The following is a 21,033-nucleotide window of genomic DNA, read 5'->3' on the forward strand; positions in this document are numbered from 1 at the left end:
ATGGTGCTGTGAGTGTTACTACATACATACCTTGCTCTGCTGTGAGTGGTTAGTACCACAGTAGTATGGTGCTGTGAGTGTTACTACACACATACCTTGTTCTGCTATGAGTGGTTAGTACTCCAGTAGTATGGTGCTGTGAGTGTTACTACATACATACCTTGCTCTGCTATGAGTGGTTAGTACTACAGTAGTATGGTGCTGTGAGTGTTACTACATACCTTGCTCTGCTATGAGTGGTCAGTACTACAGTAGTATGGTGCTGTGAGTGTTACTACATACATACCTTGCTCTGCCATGAGTGGTTAGTACTCCAGTAGTATGGTGCTGTGAGTGTTACTACATACATACCTTGCTCTGCTATGAGTGGTTAGTACTACAGTAGTATGGTGCTGTGAGTGTTACTACATACATACCTTGCTCTGCTATGAGTGGTTAGTACTACAGTAGTATGGTGCTGTGAGTGTTACTACACACATACCTTGCTCTGCTATGAGTGGTTAGTACTACAGTAGTATGGTGCTGTGGGTGTTACTACACACATACCTTGCTCTGCTATGAGTGGTTAGTACTACAGTAGTATGGTGCTGTGAGTGTGGCTACACACATACCTTGCTCTGCTATGAGTGGTTAGTGCTACAGTAGTATGGTGCTGTGAGTGTTACTACACACATACCTTGCTCTGCTATGAGTGGTTAATACTACAGTAGTATGGTGCTGTGAGTGTTACTACATACATACCTTGCTCTGCTGTGAGTGGTTAGTACTACAGTAGTATGGTGCTGTGAGTGTTACTACATACATACCTTGCTCTGCTATGAGTGGTTAGTACTACAGTAGTATGGTGCTGTGAGTGTTACTACACACATACCTTGCTCTGCTATGAGTGGTTAGTACTCCAGTAGTATGGTGCTGTGAGTGTTACTACACACATACCTTGCTCTGCTATGAGTGGTTAGTACTACAGTAGTATGGTGCTGTGAGTGTTACTACATACATACCTTGCTCTGCTATGAGTGGTTAGTACAACAGTAGTATGGTGCTGTGAGTGTTACTACATACATACCTTGCTCTGCTATGAGTGGTTAGTACTACAGTAGTATAGTGCTGTGAGTGTTGCTACACACATACCTTGCTCTGCTATGAGTGGTTAGTACCACAGCAGTATGGTGCTGTGAGTGTTGCTACATACATACCTTGCTCTGCTATGAGTGGTTAGTACTACAGTAGTATGGTGCTGTGAGTGTTGCTACATACATACCTTGCTCTGCTATGAGTGGTTAGTACTACAGTAGTATGGTGCTGTGAGTGTTACTACATACACACCTTGCTCTGCTATGAGTGGTTAGTACTACAGTAGTATGGTGCTGTGAGTGTTACTACATACACACCTTGCTCTGCTATGAGTGGTCAGTACAACAGTAGTATGGTGCTGTGGGTGTTACTACATACATACCTTGCTCTGCTATGAGTGGTTAGTACTACAGTAGTATGATGCTGTGGGTGTTACTACATACACACCTTGCTCTGCTATGAGTGGTTAGTACTCCAGTAGTATGGTGCTGTGAGTGTTACTACATACATACCTTGCTCTGCTATGAGTGGTTAGCACTACAGTAGTATGGTGCTGTGAGTGTTACTACATTCATACCTTGCTCTGCTATGAGTGGTTAGTACTCCAGTAGTATGGTGCTGTGAGTGTTACTACACACATACCTTGCTCTGCTATGAGTGGTTAGTACTACAGTAGTATGGTGCTGTGAGTGTTGCTACATACATACCTTGCTCTGCTGTGAGTGGTTAGTACTACAGTAGTATGGTGCTGTGAGTGTTACTACATACATACCTTGCTCTGCTATGAGTGGTTAGTACTCCAGTAGTATGGTGCTGTGAGTGTTGCTACATACATACCTTGCTCTGCTGTGAGTGGTTAGTACTACAGTAGTATGGTGCTGTGAGTGTTGCTACATACATACCTTGTTCTGCTATGAGTGGTTAGTACCACAGCAGTATGGTGCTGTGAGTGTTGCTACATACATACCTTGCTCTGCTATGAGTGGTTAGTACTACAGTAGTATGGTGCTGTGAGTGTTGCTACATACATACCTTGCTCTGCTGTGAGTGGTTAGTACTACAGCAGTATGGTGCTGTGAGTGATACTACAGATGTATGTTGCTTCTCTGTGAGTGTTTGGTACTACAACAGTAGAACGGTACTACAGATTAATGCTGCTCTTCTGTGAGTGGTTAGTACTACAGCAGTATAGTGCTGTGGGTGGTACCACAGACATATATTGATCCACTGTGAGTGGTTGATGCTACAGCAGTATTGTACCGTGAGTGTTAAAATAGACGTACGCTGCTCTGCTGTGAGTGGTTATTACTACAGCAGTGCGGTGCTGTGAGTGGTACTACAGATAGACATTGCTCCTCTGCGAGTGGTTGATGCTACAGCAGTGTGGTGCTGTGAGTGGTACTACAGATAGACATTGCTCCTCTGCGAGTGGTTGATGCTACAGCAGTGCGGTGCTGTGAGTGGTACTACAGATAGACATTGCTCCTCTGTGAGTGGTTGATGCTACAGCAGTGCGGTGCTGTGAGTGGTACTACAGATAGACATTGCTCCTCTGTGAGTGGTTGATGCTGCAGCAGTGTGGTGCTGTGAGTGGTACTACAGATAGACATTGCTCCTCTGCGAGTGGTTGATGCTACAGCAGTGTGGTGCTGTGAGTGGTACTACAGACGTATGTTTATCCACTGTGAGTGGTTGATGCAAAAGCAGTACGGTGCCGTGGGTGGTACTGCAGACAAAGTGCTGTGAGTGGTACCACAGATGTACATCGCTCCTCTGTGAATGGTTGCTGCCACAGCAGTGCGGTGCTGTGAATGGACCACCAGAACTGTAGTCTGCTCTGCTGTGTGGCAGGGTTCATGGGCTACGCTCCAGAGCTGCACCAGATCCTGCAGTACAGTGCTCTGGAGGACAGCGGTGATGACCAGGGCTACTACACCTCTGTCTTCCTTGACCGTGCATTGAGGGTGCGTTTGTGTGTGTGTGTGTGTGTGTTTGTTCGTTCGTCTTCAGTTTAACGTCTTTCCACTTGAAGTGATATTAGAATGTGTGTGTTTGTGTGTGTGTGTGTGTGTGTGTGCAGGTGTCACCATCATGTGGCATACAGGAGAATGTCTGTGTCTTGCGTTTATGTGTACCTATGTGCATGTGTGGAGAGTTGGCCTAGAGGTAACGCGTCCGCCTAGGAAGCGAGAGAACCTGAGTGCACTGGCTCGAATCCCACAGTCGCCAGTATTTTCTCCCCCTCCACTCGACCTTGAGTGGTGGTCTGGATGCTAGTCATTTGGATGGGATGATAAATCGAGGTCCCGTGTGCAGCATGCATTTAGCGCACGTAAAAGAACCCATGGCAACAAAAGGGTTGTCCCTGACAAAATTCCCTCGAAAAATCCACTTTGATAGGAAAAACAAAGTTGGAGGCAGAAAAATTACCCCCCAAAATGGGTGGCGCTCTCAGTGTAGCATTGCGCTCTTGTTAGGGAGAGCAGCCTGAATTTCACACAGAGAAATCTGCTGTGATAAAAAGAGTAATACAATACAGTCAATACACAGTACAAGTATTACAATACAGTACAATACAATGCATGAGTCATTGTTGGTGTGCATGGTGCATGTGTGTTCGTGCACAGTAGGTAGAGGATGTCCATGAATATTGTAGAGTGCAGTCTATGGGGTATAAAGTTGTGTTACCTGCAAATTATGTGAGATTGTCACCAGGAAGGGCAAGATCTTCCAGTTTGTGTCTGCAGGATGATCACTTGTAAGGTGAACTGTTTGTGAACCTTTAAAGTCCAGATGATGATATGTTGTGTTTGTGCACCTTTGAAAAAGAAAAAGCTGATTGATTAAAAACAGTGCACTTCTTCCTCCCTCACCCATCCCCTTCTCCTCTCTTACCCCCTCCTCCCTATCTTTTGCCCCCCTCCTCCCCCTCATCCATATCTTCTCTCCCCCTCCTCCCCCTCATCCATATCTTCTCTCCCCCTCCTGCCCTCATCCATATCTTCTCTCCCCCTCCTCCCCCTCATCCCTATCTTCTCTCCCCCTCCTCCCCCTCATCCTTATCTTCTCTCCCCCTCATCCATATCTTCTCTCCCCCTCATCCGTATCTTCTCTCCCCCTCCTCCCCCTCATCCGTATCTTCTCTCCCCCTCCTCCCCCTCATCCTTATCTTCTCTCCCCCTCATCCATATCTTCTCTCCCCCTCCTCCCCCTCATCCGTATCTTCTCTCCCCCTCCTCCTCCCCCTCATCCATATCTTCTCTCCCCCTCCTCCCCCTCATCCATATCTTCTCTCCTCCTCCTCCCCCTCATCCATATCTTCTCTCCCCCTCCTCCCCCTCATCCATATCTTCTCTCCCCCTCCTCCCCCTCATCCATATCTTCTCTCCCCCTCCTCCCCCTCATCCGTATCTTCTCTCCTCCCCCTCATCCATATCTTCTCTCCTCCTCCTCCTCCCCCTCATCCATATCTTCTCTCCCCCTCCTCCCCCTCATCCATATCTTCTCTCCCCCTCCTCCCTCTCATCCATATCTTCTCTCCCCCTCCTCCCCCTCATCCATATCTTCTCTCCTCCTCCTCCTCCCCCTCATCCATATCTTCTCTCCCCCTCCTCCCCCTCATCCATATCTTCTCTCCCCCTCCTCCCCCTCATCCATATCTTCTCTCCCCCTCCTCCCTATCTTTTGTCCCCCTCCTCCCCCTCATCCATATCTTCTCTCCTCCTCCTCCCCCTCATCCATATCTTCTCTCCCCCTCCTCCCTCTCATCCATATCTTTTCTCCCCCTCCTCCCCCTCATCCATATCTTCTCTCCCCCTCCCCCTCATCCATATCTTCTCTCCTCCTCCTCCCCCTCATCCATATCTTCTCTCCCCCTCCTCCTTCCCCTCACCCATATCTTCTCCCCTCCTCCTCCCCCTCATCCATATCTTCTCCCCTCCTCCTCCCCCTCATCCATATCTTCTCTCCCCCTCCTCCCCCTCATCCATATCTTCTCCCCTCCTCCTCCCCCTCATCCATATCTTCTCTCTCCCTCCTCCCCCTCATCCATATCTTTTCTCCCCCTCCTCCCCCTCATCCATATCTTCTCTCCCCCTCCCCTCATCCATATCTTCTCTCCTCCTCCTCCCCCTCATCCATATCTTCTCTCCCCCTCCTCCCCTCATCCCTGTCTTTTGTCCCGCTCCCCTCATCCATATCTTCTCTCCTCCTCCTCCCCCTCATCCATATCTTCTCTCCCCCTCCTCCTCCCCCTCATCCACATCTCTCCCCCTGCTCCTCACCCTCATCACTATCTTCTCTCTCCTTGCTCCTCACCCTCATCCCTATCTTCTCTCTCCCTCCTCCCCTCATCCATATCTTCTCTCCTCCTCCTCCCCCTCATCCATATCTTCTTTGCACCTCCTACTTCCCCTCATCCATATCTTCTTTGCACCTCCTCCTCCCCCTCATCCATATCTTCTTGCCTTCTCCTCCTCCCCCTCATCCATATCGTCCTTCCTCCTCCTCCTCCCCCTCATCCATATCTTCATCCCCATTTTCTGTGGCAGAGGTACAGACAGCAGGCAGTGGGTGTCCTTGTTTTATTCCATGTTGTTTTTGGGGTGGGCTTTGTGCAGGGTAAGCTGAACATCAAGCTGGACACACGGTCTGAGATTTTCCAGAACCTGCATGGGGCCTTAGGTGAGCTTGAGTGCCCAGTCAAGTGTGTGTGTGTGTGTGTGTGTGTGTGCATGTTTGTGTGTGTGTTGTGTGTGTCTGTGTTTGTGTGTGCGTGCATGTGCATGCATGTTTGTGTGTGTTTTGAATGTAGTTAGCTCTGAGTGTACCTTGTGTACACGTTGTTGTCGGTGTTCTTGCCCAATGTAATCAGTGTATTGATGTGAGTCCCCACCACGTGACAAGGGTTGATTTTCAATAGTGCTTCTGGATCTCTACGTAATATTGCAGTTTAAGTTATTGAGACTGTGTGTGTGTGTGTGTGTGTGTGTGTGTGCTTGTGTGTGTGTAAAATGTGTGTGCATGTGTGTCCGCGCCCATGTGAACAGTTCAGTCTTTGGCAGGCAGATTGGTCAGTTATTACTGATGATAGTTTTCATTAAAGGAGAGACAGGCACTTACATCCCCCTTCTCTTCCCACCTCGTCCCCAGGTGATGTCCTGATCAAGTACCGTGGGAACCACAGCTATCTGTACAATGTGGTCACTGGCACCTCCCCTGTCGTCATCCATGGCAACGGCCCCATCAAGGTAAGCACTGTTCATTCGTGTGTGTGTGTGTGTGTGTGTGTGTGTGTGTGTGGTTGGTTGGGCTATTTGGGGAAGGGGGGTTGGAGGAGGGAATGGAATAGAGGGGAAAAGGGGAATAGTTGTTAGAGACAATCATGTTCTGAAAAAAAGAAACTCCTTTGACTTTCTCAACACACAACACTTGCATTCACACACCAAGTATGTGTATGTGTGTGTGTGTTCTTGTGTGTTTTGTGTCTGACTGATGTGTTATTTATAGAGTGCTTTGACTTGAGAGTTTTGAAAGCATTGTAAAAATTTACTGTTACTGTCATTTCCTTTGGCCAAGGCTCTCCACGCCATCTTGTCAGGTTTACGCTCTGTCTCGTCTTACGCTTTTTTCGGCTGTTCAGCGTATCCTTTTGGCCTTATTTTGTTGCATGCGGCTTGTGTTTATTGTATTCTTACATTCTGTGTACTCGATTCGACTCGGCACCCTCGATTGCGTTTGATTGGCTGAGAGTGGTGGGCCCATCTTTTCACTGTTAGCCGCGCGAAATTTGGCCAAGCAGAGCAAACCAATAGGCCTAGTTTGCATCAGTTTGACATGGTAAGTATATTTAACACCAAACATGGAGTATAATACAAACTCCTCCTGTTACTGCTATTATTATTCTTATGACTATGATGATGATGTTATTATTAAAACCTCTCAGCTGCATATATGTGCGTAAAGACACTGACAGCTGGGTTGGATGTGTGTACAGGTGGAGTTCAACCGACTGGCCAACTACCTGGCTGATGGCTGGACCTCCAGCGCTGGGTGTCTGGCATGTCAGGAAGATACCATTTCTCTGCAGGGGGTGAAGGTCAGTGCTCAGCTGTGAGGGGGTGGGGTGGGGTTTGGGGTGGTGGAGTTTTCCATTGCATTCAGGGAATATGTTTCTCCACACAGTCACATTTCTGTTGGAACAGAAACGGCAGAATTAAAACTTTGGTGAATTAATTCTTCAGAAGAGGGAGTGATGGTGGGAAGATTAGATTTATCGTTATGTTGACATTGCTGTCACTTGAGGATCTCAGTCTGATACAGGGCTTTTATTGCTGTATTAAAATATGCTTGACATGAATTTAACTGGTAGGTTATCCAACATCAACTACTAAAATGCTGTCATCAGATGATTTACAGCTATTTGAAATTTTAGAGATTAGTTAAAAAAATAACAAAAACACCAAACATAAACCAAACAACAACAACAACAAAACAGACCAACCCAAAACTGTAGTGACAAAAAGTATAGAAAATTAGCATTTTGAATATAAGCAGAAATGTCGGAGGTTATGAAAAAGGTTATAAACGATTTTACATACATGTTCAGTGTTATTTCTCCTATCTTGGTCCAGTAGTATGAAAAAAAAACTTCTCAGTTTGTAACATGGATTCCCCTGTCCAGTTTATAAAGATTCTAAATAGAAAAAAACCCACCCAAATACCACCTTCAATTCTGCCCACCATCTTCTTGAGTTATGTGCTTCTTTAGCTTGTGCTGGTCATCTTTGTGTGTGTGTGTGTGTGGGGGGGGGGGGTTGTTTGTGTGCACACATTGTTCGTGTCTAGTGTAATAATGATATTAATATATTGCACTTTTATGGCGTAAACTCCCCACTTAATGGACTGTGAGTGCCTCACACAAGACAATGGCATTATACCACACAAGAGCACATGAGGACACAAAAGTGGAGAAACAAAATCTATACCAATACAATACTACAAATTGCAGATATGTACTTTTTGCGTGTCTGCTTATTTGGTGTTTGTTTTAGTTGTTTGTTTTTTCATAAATGCCACAAGCTCTTTGCATGCGAGATGGAAAAGTCAGTCTGTATTATCATTATTATTATTATTATTAGCAGTTTTAACTTACATACTTAAGCTTTTTCACACAAAGCCGGCCTGTGCCTTTCAGCCGGAGGACTACCCTACTGTGCTGATGGGCCTGTTTATGGAGCAGCCCACCCCTTTCATCCGGGAGTTCTTCCAGCGGATCGCTGCCATCAAGTATCCCAAGGCCCGCATCGACCTGTACATCCACAACAAGGTGCGTATAGTGTCTGGCACTGGTCGCTCAGTCTGTCAGTCGGGAGAGTTAGAGAGAGAGAGAGAGTGAATCAGTCTATCATTTGGAGGGTTAGAGAGAGTTTTTCCATCTTTCATCAGTTTGAGAGAGTTAGTCTGTCATCAGTTGGAGAGTTAGAGAGAGTGAACCAGTCTTAAACCATTCCCACTCAGAAGACTCATCTTTCATCAGTTTGAGAGAGTTAGTCTGTCATCAGTTGGAGAGTTAGAGAGAGTGAACCAGTCTTAAACCATTCCCACTCAGAAGACTCATCTTTCATCAGTTTGAGAGAGTTAGTCTGTCATCAGTTGGAGAGTTAGAGAGAGTGAACCAGTCTTAAACCATCCCCACTCAGAAGACCCTCTGCGTTACGGCCTTGAGAATCCCAGAAGACCCACCAGAACCCACTGAAGTGAGAGGGTTGGGAAGAGTTGGTCACTCTTTCATCAGTTTGAGTCACTCTGTCGTCAGTTAGAGAGTAGTCTTTCATCAGTTGGAGAGAGTTAGTCTGTCATCAGCTGGGAGTTAGAAAGAGTTAGTCACTCTTTCATCTGTTAGAAAGAGTCACTCTGTCATCAGTTAGAGATTAGTCTTTCATCAGTTTGAGAGAGTTAGTGTGTCATCAGTTGGAGAGTTAGGGAGAGTTAGTCACTCTTTCATCTGTTAGAAAGAGTCACTCTGTCATCAGTTAGAGAGTAGTCTTTCATCAGTTTGAGAGAGTTAGTGTGTCATCAGTTGGGAGTTAGAAAGAGCTAGTCACGCTTTCATCTGTTAGAAAGAGTCACTCTGTCATCAGTTAGAGAGTAGTCTTTCATCAGTTTGAGAGAGTTAGTGTGTCATCAGTTGGAGAGTTAGGGAGAGTTAGTCACTCTTTCATCTGTTAGAAAGAGTCACTCTGTCATCAGTTAGAGAGTAGTCTTTCATCAGTTTGAGAGAGTTAGTCTGTCATCAGTTGGAGAGTTAGGGAGAGTTAGTCACTCTTTCATCTGTTAGAAAGAGTCACTCTGTCATCAGTTAGAGAGTAGTCTTTCATCAGTTTGAGAGAGTTAGTCTGTCATCAGTTGGGAGTTAGAAAGAGCTAGTCACTCTTTCATCTGTTAGAAAGTGCACTCTGTCATCAGTTAGAGAGTAGTCTTTCATCAGTTTGAGAGAGTTAGTCTGTCATCAGTTGGGAGTTAGAAAGAGCTAGTCACTCTTTCATCTGTTAGAAAGTGCACTCTGTCATCAGTTAGAGAGTAGTCTTTCATCAGTTTGAGAGAGTTAGTCTGTCATCAGCTGGAGAGTTAGGGAGAGTTAGTCACTCTTTCATCTGTTAGAAAGAGTCACTCTGTCATCAGTTAGAGAGTAGTCTTTCATCAGTTTGAGAGAGTTAGTGTGTCATCAGTTGGAGAGTTAGGGAGAGTTAGTCACTCTTTCATTTGTTAGAAAGAGCCACTCTGTCGTCAGTTAGGGAGTAGTCTTTTCATCAATTGGAGAGAGTTAGTCAGGTTTATTTATTTATTATTATTTTTTTTAAAAATCAGATATAGTGTTATTCGGTTTTCTATCAGTTGGAGAGTTAGTCTTTCATCAGTTTCAGAGTTAGAGTTAATCTGTTTCATCAGTTACAGAGTTAGGGAGAATAAGTCAGTCTTACATCAGTTGGAGTATTGTATTTGTATTTCTTTTTATCACAACAGATTTCTCTGTGTGAAATTCGGGCTGCTGTCCCCAGGGACAGCGCATCGCAACACTACAGCGCCACCTTTTTTTCTTTTTTTTTTCGTGTGTGCAGTTTTATTTGATTTCTTATTGAGGTGGATTTTTTTTACAGAATTTTGCCAGGAGCAACCCTTTTGTTGCCGTGGGTTCTTTTACATGCTCCAAGTGCATGCTGCACACAGGACCTCGGTTTATCAACTCATCCGAATGACTAGTGTTTCAGACCACCACTCAAGGTCTAGTGGAGGGGGAGAAAATATCAGCGGCTGAGCCATGATTCGAACCAGCGCGCTCAGATTCTCTTATTTCCCAGGCGGACGTGTTACCTCTAGGCCATCACTCCACTGTAATGGCTGCTTCAGTCTTGTCGGCCCCAGTCAGCTTTTTGATCACGCTCACTGCGGAACTTGGTGTTGGTTGTGAAAGTGGAGTTACTATTGCATTTCCTTAGCATATATTTGAAGCTTTTGCTTCTAGTTTGAGGGGGAAATTGTTTTGTTTTTTGTTTTTTTTTTCATTTTCAAGATCTCATAAAACTTTTCTGGCTTGTAACAATTTGTTCCTTTTAAGATTTTGTTTAACTCTCTCCATACGAACGTCGAAAGAGACGACGTTAACAGCGTTTCACCCCAATTACCATCATCAAAATATTGCAAGCGGAAGGCTCTTATACTGAAGAGGTGAATGTTGACAAAGAATACCACAATTCTGACGACGGAAGCTAAAGGTTGGGTCATTCAGACACCCACTGGACATCCGAGGGGTATGTGTAGAGGAGAAGAGAGGACTGGCCGTACTGAGTGAGTTAAGTTTTCTCTGTGGGTTTTCTGGGCTATGTTTTGCTGATTTTAGATTTGGTACTGGGTTCCTGTTCAGCTGAGGGTGCTTTGTGCTTTGTGATTTGTGGTGAAGACTAAATCCAAGAAGCAACAGTGAGTGTGTCTGCTTGACACTGTGGTCATTGCCATTTCTCTGTATACATAAAGATAACAACCGAGGGAAATAGAGAGAGATAGTGAGAGAGAGAGAGAACGAACGAACGAACGAACGAAATTGTTTTAATGAACTTTGGCCATGGACCACAATTCAAAACCAGGGGACTGGGGGTGGGCATGGGAAGGGGTATTATAACACTTGAATAGATGACACAATATCATAATATTCATGGACTTGACATTAATTCTGCTTAATTAGGTCTGAGTATATGATTTCTCCTTTTGATCGCATGGAAAATAAATTTTGATACATGGAAATTTCTCTGCTTGTTGTTTGATCGGAGAGGTGAACTAAGAAACATGTTTAAACAGTCTTGAAGAAATTTTGTCCGTAAATCAGTATATACAGAACAAACAAACAACAAATGGTATTCATCTTCTAGTTCACCTTGGCAAAAAGGACAGTGCTTTAAAACATCATTTTCAGTGTACCTATTAACATTGTTATTTAAAGGAAGCACATTAAATCGGGCCTGAGACAACGCCACTCTGAAACAATATTCATCAGCATTTGTTATGTATTTTTCTTTTTCAAATACAACTTTGAATGATTTAGAGAGAGTGAGTGAGAGAGAGAGAGAGAGAGAGAGAGAGAGAGAGAGACAAACACAGACACAGACAGAAACAGAGAGAGAAAAAAGAGGACAGCAGCAGGGAGGGGGTGGTGGGTGGAGGGAGAGAGAGAGAGAGTGAGAGAGAGAGCAGTAGGGAGGGAGGGACAGAGAGTTGGGATGCTGAGTGGAGCGGCGCAGAGAATGTTCATCACCGATGTGTGTGTGTGTGTGTGTGTGTGTGTGTGTCTCACAGGAGGAGTACCATCGCCCAGACGTCAGCACTTTCATTGAGCAGCATGGGAAAGAGTATCACTCTGTCATCAACATTTCCCCCTCAGATAACATTGGGGAAATCATGGGACGCAACTGGGGGATGTGAGTGTTTGTGTTTGTGTGTATGAATACACATATGTGTTGCTGTGCATATTTGTTTGTTATCTTCAGTTTAACGTCTATTCACTATAAGTGTTTTTAGACAGAAAGGAGTCAAGTAGTGGATAAAGGAAAGGGAGTGCATGTGAATATTAGTGTAAAAAAGGTTTCATGTTATGTATCAGAGGAAAGGTAGATTATTATAAGAAAAAGTCTAAAGAGATTGTGGTGTGTATTGAATGAGACGTCATGGTGCGGGGGTTGGGGGGGGGGGGATATGTATATGCATATCAACAAGTATTAACCTACAACAATGTAAATATAAATAACAACATTAATTAATTGTAATACATCAAAGGAGGACTGGAGTTTAAAATTTCCGTTTGAAATATTTGTTTGTGTGTGTGTGTGTGTGTGTGCTTGTTTTGATTACAATGCATTTCTTGCATATGTATGAAATATATATATTTTTTTTAAAGAAGACAAAAAAACAGAGAAAAGAATAAGTTGCACAGTTTGCGGCCTTGGCCTTCTTTTCTTTAACTAAGAGAAAATAAGGGGAAGCTGGTGGTGTGTTTTTGAATGTTTGAAAAAGGTTGAGAAAGGGAGCAGATGTCAAAAGCACAGACTTGCGGTAAAAAGATAAACAGGTAACAAAAGGAGTCAGGGAACACTGATAAAGTGTAGAGAAAGCAGGGTCTGGTGTGTAAAATATATACAGATAAAGAAATACCTCCAGGGAACACTATTGTGATTAAATGTAGAAAAATCAGGCATGGTTTCAGCTCTCACTTTGCAACATATACGCTGTTGAGTAAAAAATGTGCATGTATATGCGAATGAATCTATTTTTCAACAGCAGCATTAATTTCATTGTACTTTAAGAGTTTTTTGTTTGCTTTTTATTATATACAGATAAAGAAATACCTCCAGGGAACACTATTGTAATTAAATGTAGAAAAATCAGGCATGGTTTCAGCTCTCACTTTGCAACATATACGCTGTTAAGTAAAATGTGCATTTATATGCGAATGAATCTATTTTTCAACAGCAGCATTAATTTCATTGTACTTTAAGAGTTTTTTGTTTGCTTTTTATTAAGCACCTTCTCCTATTCTGAACACTGTTTTTTGCGCTTGTGGATGTTATATACTTTCACTTGTACATGCATGCACACACAGACACACACACATATGCAAGACAAATTACAAGTGTAATGTATAGAATTTGTTTAAATGCCTTTCGTACAAAATTTTCTAAAAATATAAAATGTATATGCGGTAAGCAAATAACTGTAAGTCATCTGCTCATTCATTGTCCGAGCATAAGACAGTTAATTCCTAAAGATGTAGTTGATGACTTTTCTTCCAATATTTCATCAGCCACTGAAAAGATTTTGAATGGTTATTCATTGCTTAGAATGTTTTCGGAAATTTTAAACTCCAGTCCAGTTGGTATCCTCCTTTGATGTGTTATAATTAATGTTTTTATTTATATTTACATTGTTGTAGGTTAATACTTGTTGATATGCATATACACATTCCCCTTCTCCTTCCCATGACGCCTTATTCAATACACTCCACAATCTCTTTAGACCTTTTTCTTATAATATACTTTTCCTCTGATACATAACATGAATACTTTTTTTCACTAATATTCACATGCATCCCCTTTCCTTTATCCACTTCTTTACTCCTTTCCGTCTAAAAACACTCATAGTGAATAGACGTTAAAATGAAGATAAAACATATGCACCCATGCATGGATGTATGCACACATATGTATGCACGTGCAAGCCATCAAGGCAAATGATAGTCAGTCATCAGATATGTGTCGGTCTCCACTGTGTCAGATTTGTGCCAGTTTTGACGGCAGCCAAATTTTCTGTCATATAGCTTTAAAGAGAAACTATTTATATGAAGGTGGTTGTGAATGTGATGTTTTCTGTTCAAAGAAAACATTTTGTTGATGGTTTTCCCTGGAAGAAACAGGTGTGATGGTGTTAAGTTTATGTCAGCATTGCAGCCCATTAATGGGGGGCGAAACAACAACAGCAGCAACAAAATGAGCTTCTGTTTGAGTATGAAAATATATGCAGTAATGCCCAATAGCCCAGGTACATTTGTGGGTAGATAACTGATGTGCAACATACAGTTCAGGTGTTACTGTTGAAATATCTTATGTTGTAGCAGATTTTAAAAAAAAATGTATTAAGATTTATGAGATCTTTCTATCAAAACTCAGTTATTTTGTTAGTCGGATTGCAGTAGGTGTGAGAGGTACAGCTGCCTTAGTTTTGTGTTTGTGAAATGACTGTTTGGCATCATATATACTGTACCATGTCAAACTCAAATGCATCTGTTCGACATAGTAAATATATCATAAAACAGGAAGTATAATTCCTCATTTTGGTATAATATACTGCACCATGCCAAACTGACACATTTGAGTGTGACATAGTAACTACATATCACCTAACAGGGAGTATAATTCTTGTACTAGTATATTCTGACAAACATATGTTTTAATGATGGGAATGTAGAGATACAATAGGCAAGACGTGTGGGCTGTGCTTTGAGGCAAGAGGGTCAACCTCCAAGTATGGAGTATACTGCAGGACTCATTTGTTCAATGAGTTATTGAACAAAGGAACATGACAATTACGTCCAGAGTAAAGAAGTCTGTAATGGTGCACTGCAGGATTCATTTCCTCAATGAGTTATTGAACAAAGGAACATGACAGTTATGTCCAGACTAAAGAAGTCTGTAATGGTGGACTACAGGACTCATTCCTTCAATGTGTTATTGAATAAAGGAACATAACAATTACGTCAAGACTAAAGAAATATGTAATGGTGCACTGCAGGATTCATTTCTTCACTGAGTTATTGAACAAAGGGATGGGCGCATTAGCCGAGTGGTTAGAGCGTTGGACTTTCAATCTGAGGGTCATGGGTTCGAATCTCGGAAACAGCACCTGGTGGATATAGGGTGGAGATTTTTCCAATCTCCCAGGTCAGCATATGTGCTGACCTGCTAGTGCCTGAACCCCCTTCATGTGTACACGCATGCACATGATCAAATATGCGTGTTAAAGATCCTTTAATCCATGTCAGCGTTCAGTTGGTTATGGAAACAAGAATATACCAAGCACGCACACCCCCAAAAGCAGAGTATGGCTGCCTTCATGACGGAGTAAAAACGGCCATACACGTAAAAGCCCACTCGTGCACATACGAATGAACGTGGGAGTTGCAGCCCACGAACGAAGAAGAAGAAGAAGAATAAGAAAGAAGAATTGAACAAAAGAACATGAGAATTACGTCCAGAGTAAAGAAGTCTGCGACGGTGCTTGTTTCCAGAGAGGAGTGTATCAAGAGGAGCTGCCAGTATTACTTCGCAGTGGACTCCATCGCTCAGCTGACTGATCCAGATGTTCTGGTGGCTCTCATTCAGCAGAACAGGTCAGCTGTCCTTGTTTGTATTATGCCCATGTCCGACAGCAGACATGCCTACCATTCCTGATCGCCTGTATTTGTTCCAGGAAACAAACAAACAAACAAAAAAGTCACATCATTATGAACAAACGAAAAAATATAAGGCCATCCCCACCCCTTCTGTCTCCCTTCATCCACCCATCCCCCCCGCCCCCCCCCCCCAAAAAAAAAAAAAATTTTGTGATGGAAAGTCAGTTGTTTTCTGCAAGTATTGTTTTGTGACTGGAAGTCAGTTGTTTTCTGTGTGTTGTACTGTGTGATGGAAAGTCAGTTGTTTTCTGTGTGTTGTACTGTGTGATGGAAAGTCAGTTGTTTTCTGTGTGTTGTACTGTGTGATGGAAAGTCAGTTGTTTTCTGTGTGTTGTACTGTGTGATGGAAAGTCAGTTGTTGTTTTCTGTATGTTGTACTTTGTGATGGAAAGTCAGTTGTTGTTTTCTGTATGTTGTACTTTGTGATGGAAAGTCCTAGTTTTTTTTGTTTTTTTTTATGGTGTACTTTGTGATGGGAAGTTCTAGGTTTTTTTTATGGTATACTTTGTGATGGAAAGTCTGTTGTTTTTTGTATGTTGTACTTTGTGAGGGGAAGTCTGTTGTTTTGTGTGTGTTGTACTTTGTGAGGGGAAGTCAATTGTACTTTGTGATAGACAGTCATTTGCTTTCTTTTTGCTATACTTTGTGATGGAAAGTCCGTTGTTTTCTGTTTGTTGTACTTTGTGATAGACAGTCATTTGCTTTCTTTTTGCTATACTTTGTGATGGAAAGTCCGTTGTTTTCTGTATATCTCATTCTACTCCACGTATGAGATAACTTGTACTGTGATTACTTCTCCCGTGGACCTGGTAAGAGTATTCTCGTACCGATACACTATTCTAATTTTGTTTATTCTTGCTTGGTACAGTAGGCATTCTAAACTGAGCCGTTTATGGATTCTGGAAGCATGAAAACAAAGCTTTGTTAGACCAGTTAAATCAGGAATTTACCATAAATATTTGCCATTTTAGTGAACAACCCTACATTTTACTGCAGTGATCTCATGCTGTGGAGGTCCAGGGGAGTAGTAACAGGTATGTAGCTGTGGGGTATATTGGGGTGTATTACTCAGGGGAGTAGTAGCAGGTATGTAGCTGTGGGGTATATTGGGGTGTATTACTCAGGGGAGTAGTAGCAGGTATGTAGCTGTGGGGTATATTGGGGTGTATTACTCAGGGGAGTAGTAGCAGGTATGTAGCTGTGGGGTATATTGGGGTGTATTACTCAGGGGAGTAGTAGCAGGTATGTAGCTGTGGGGTATATTGGGGTGTATTACTCAGGGGAGTAGTAACAGGTATGTAGCTGTGGGGTATATTGGGGTGTATTACTCAGGGGAGTAGTAGCAGGTATGTAGCTGTGGGGTATATTGGGGTGTATTACTCAGGGGAGTAGTAGCAGGTATGTAGCTGTGGGGTATATTGGGGTGTATTACTCAGGGGAGTAGTAACAGGTATGTAGCTGTGGGGTATATTGGGGTGTATTACTCAGGGGAGTAGTAGCAGGTATGTAGCTGTGGGGTATATTGGGGTGTAGTACTCAGCTAGTTTTCACACGATGTTCGCTTCTCAGGTCTATCCTGGCACCGATTCTGACCCGACCATACAAGCTGTGGTCCAACTTCTGGGGGGCCCTGAACAACAAGGGATTCTACGCCAGGTCTGAGGACTACATGGACATTGTGGAGGACAAGAAACTGTGAGTGGCTCGTGCCGGCATAGAGGGTTGTGGAATTGTTTGTCAGCCAGTGAGAGTTTCAGTTTCAGTTTCAGTAGCTCAAGGAGGTGTCACTGCGTTCGGACAAATCCATATACGCTACACCACATCTGCCAAGCAGATGCCTGACCAGCAGCGTAACCCAATGTGCTTAGTCAGGCCTTGAGAAAAAAAAAAGAAAAAAAAAAAAAAAAAGTGAATAAATTATAGATCAGCTTACATAAATAAATAAATGAATAATAATTATGATTAAAAAAAAAATTGTGATAGAAAGTGATAGAAAGTTAGTTGTTTGTTTTCCATTCATTGTGTTGATTTCTGTGAAACTGCATGTTTGGTGCATATCTGTTATGCATGTGTGGGTGTATGTGTGAATGTGTGTCTTCATGTTTTACATTTATTTGCTTATTTATCATCATTGTTGTCTTATTTATTTATCTATTTATTAATTATTATTATTATTTTATTATTATTATCATTACTACAACCTTTTCTTTTACATCACAATTATTATTTATTTATATAAGATTATCTATTATTTATTCACCTTTTTTTTTTTTTCTCAAGGCCTCACTAAGCGCGTTGGGTTACGGCTGCTGGTCAGGCATCTGCTTGGCAGATGTGGTGTAGCGTATATAGATTTGTCCGAACGCAGTGACGCCTCCTTGAGCTACTGAAACTGAAACTGTATTGAGGTCTATCCTCTGGACATTTTTGTGTGAGAGAAAGTCAGTTGTTTTCCATGCATTGTGTTTGGGGGTCATCTCCTTCTGGAATTAGTGAGAGAAAGTCCAAGAAACAGTAGATGGCTTGTGCAGGCAGAGAGGGCTGCAGAATTTTTTTTTTTTTTTTTTTTTTTTTTTTTTTTTTGCTGCCCATCATTTGAACCGTTTCAGTGGCATTACTCCCACGCCGCTCATTTAGATTCCCCCATACACGGCCAAACTCGGGTTCGTCCGTCGCAGTTCCAGCGTCGGCAGTCCACAGGGAGCAATCGATGTTAGGTCGCCAGGAGGCCACACACCAGAGGAGACCCTGCACTGCTGCTGCGTCACTTCGGTGGTGTTCAGTGGTGCCTGTTCTGATTTTACGTACTTAGGACACCACCTACTAAGCCCCCTACTAATGACAATAATGGCTTAGTTGCGGAGCCAGACTGAGTGAGCGTCCGAGAGGGCTGTAGAATGGTTTGTCAGTCAGTCAGTCAGTGATAGAAAGTCAGCTGTTTGTTTTCTGTTCATTGCGTTGAGGTCTATTCTGTGGGGTTTTTCTGTGAGAGAAAGTCAGTTGTTTTCCATACATTGTGTTGGGGGGGGGGGGGGGGATATCCTGTAGAGTTTGTTTTTTGAAAGTCAGTTGGAGTTTGTTTTTTGAAAGTAAGTTGTAAGATGACTGTTAAAAGTGTTTTAATGCATTTACTTCTTTTTTATGCATTTACCTATTAGTTTATTTTGTTTTGTTTTATTTGTTTAATTTGTTTGAGTGTTTTATTTTTCATTTTATTTATTTTATTGGGTTTCTGAGACAGTCAGGCATCTGCTTTTCTTCTTATTATTTTAAATATTTATATTTATATATATATATATACATATGTGCATATTTTTTTTAAGCAGACATGGTGTAGTGTATAGTAATCAGTCCACACCTTTTGACGCCTTGAAACTGAAATTGATTGTATTGACTCTGCTGAATTGATTTGAAGTCATTCTGTGCAGTATGCTGTTGGTAGTTATGTTTTGTTGCCATGATATTTTAGAAAGTCTTTTGTATTTAGTTGAAGAGATCAACAAAAAGCATGACCTTGTTTTGTTGCCGCATATTAAAAAAACCCCCCAACAAAACATAAAAGAAAGAAAAGGTCGGAGAGAGAAGGGGAGAAAGAAAGAGGAAGAAACTTATGAACCAAGAAAAGTCATTGCTTATGGATTGTTCATCACTTGGTGTGTAGCTGTTGAACATGAAACCGTTTTAATGTCTTCTCAAAATGATGATCAGATGCAGTGTATGAGACATTCTGCAGACTGTATGTCATCTGGGAAATAAATAAACTCTATTCTAAATTTGTCATGCTGAAAAAAAAAATCTCAGTTCAAATTTAACCTGAAAACATGTGCGTACAAATCTGTTTTCATGGATGTCTGGGTGTTTGCATAGTGTGCAGTGTGTGTGTGTGTGCATGTGCGTGTGTGCGTTCATGTGTGCGTGCGTTTGTGCATTGTCATTGACACATTTCATGTATTGTTAATTTTTTTAAACCGTTTTTTCCCCATTGGTTATTGTCTGTCATCTGGCTCCTGTGCAAAGGAGGTAGAGGGCATTATGAATACTCATTAGTATTATTATTCAAATAATGAAGTGGAGAACTATGTGAGGCTGCAGTGTGATGGTGGTGGTAGTGATGGTGGTGGTTGTAGTGGTGGTGGTGTGTTACAGGGGTTTGTGGAATGTGCCCTTTGTGACCAATGCGATGCTGATCCAAGGCCACAAACTGAAAGACCTGCGCAACGCCTACAACTACTCTCCTGACCTTGACCCTGACATGTCCTTCTGTCGCCGCTCCAGGGACTTGGTAAGAGTGGAGGAGTCTGGGTGGTTCTTATCGTGTGTGTGTGTGTGCGTCTGTGTCTGTGTGTGTGTGTGTGTGTGTGTGTGAAGGTGGCAGAATGGTTAAGACGCTCAGCTGCCAATACAGAGAGTCCGTGAGGGTGTGGGTTCGAATCCCGCTCTCGCCCTTTCTCCTAAGTTTGACTGGAAAATCAAACTGAGCGTCTAGTCTTTCGGATGAGACGATAAACCGAGGTCCCGTGTGCAGCACGCACTTGGCGCACTGAAAAAGAACCCATGGCAACGAGAGTGTTGTCCTCTGGCGAAATTACGTAAAATGAAATCCACTTTCATAGGTACACAAATAATTTATGTAAGCATGCACTCAAGGCCTGACTAAGCGCGTTGGGTTATGCTGCTGGTCAGGCATCTGCTCAACAGATGTGGTGTAGCGTGTATGGATTTGTCCGAACGCAGTGACGCCTCCTTGAGAAAGTGAAACTGAAACTGAAACTGTTACCTCTGATCCATTTTGAATTATTTAACTTGTTCTACTCCAGGTACGAGTTAACTCATTCCATGATTACTTCCCCTGTGGACCTGGTACGGTGTCCTTGTACCAATATTCAAATTCATTTTCGTTTATTCATGCTTGGTTCAGTTGGTGTTCTAAACTGAGCCATTTACGGATTCTCGATACATGAAAATGTCCTCTTTGTTTGACCGATTAAATCCACAATTCTCCATCGATTTTTCCCTGTTTTAATGAACAACCCCACTTTTTGACTCACTTGTGTAAACAAAGTGAGTATGTTTTAACCCGGTGTTTGGTTGTCTGTCTGTCTGTGTGTGTGTGTGTGTGTGTGTGTGTGTGTGTGTGTGTGTGTGTCCATGTGTCTGTGTGTCCGTGGTAAACTTTAACATTGACATTTTCTCTGCAAATACTTTGTCAGTTGACACCAAATTTGGCATAAAAATAGGAAAAATTGAGTTCTTTCCAGTCATTTTGTTTAAAACAATATTGCACCTCAGGCATGGGCACAAAAAAAAAAAAGCCTAATTATATGCAAACTGCATTTACTGTTATATTTATATTTTTTGTATTCTCTAAACTTGGCACTTTGACCTCTTATTCTGACACAACAACAAGAGGAGTCACTATTATCATTTTTTGTTCAAACAGGAACTTCTTTTGCTAAGCATGGAAT

The 21,033-nt window shown here is 42.5% G+C and overlaps 1 protein-coding gene across 1 annotated transcript in view; it reads left to right on the plus strand.

Moving 5' to 3' along the window:
• Window positions 1–21,033, plus strand: part of LOC143287719 (procollagen-lysine,2-oxoglutarate 5-dioxygenase 1-like) — a 41,309-nt gene that overhangs the window by 5,893 nt on the left and 14,383 nt on the right. Inside the window, exons 6-14 of the mRNA XM_076595953.1 lie at window positions 2,926–3,038; window positions 5,694–5,757; window positions 6,226–6,323; window positions 7,070–7,171; window positions 8,270–8,401; window positions 11,923–12,044; window positions 15,404–15,505; window positions 17,138–17,263; window positions 19,715–19,850. Of these exons, the coding sequence (XP_076452068.1) occupies window positions 2,926–3,038; window positions 5,694–5,757; window positions 6,226–6,323; window positions 7,070–7,171; window positions 8,270–8,401; window positions 11,923–12,044; window positions 15,404–15,505; window positions 17,138–17,263; window positions 19,715–19,850 (995 nt within the window). The remainder of the gene's footprint in view (window positions 1–2,925; window positions 3,039–5,693; window positions 5,758–6,225; window positions 6,324–7,069; window positions 7,172–8,269; window positions 8,402–11,922; window positions 12,045–15,403; window positions 15,506–17,137; window positions 17,264–19,714; window positions 19,851–21,033) is intronic.

Source organism: Babylonia areolata, chromosome 11 (assembly GCF_041734735.1).
Source record: "Babylonia areolata isolate BAREFJ2019XMU chromosome 11, ASM4173473v1, whole genome shotgun sequence".
Lineage (NCBI taxonomy): Eukaryota > Metazoa > Mollusca > Gastropoda > Neogastropoda > Buccinidae > Babylonia > Babylonia areolata.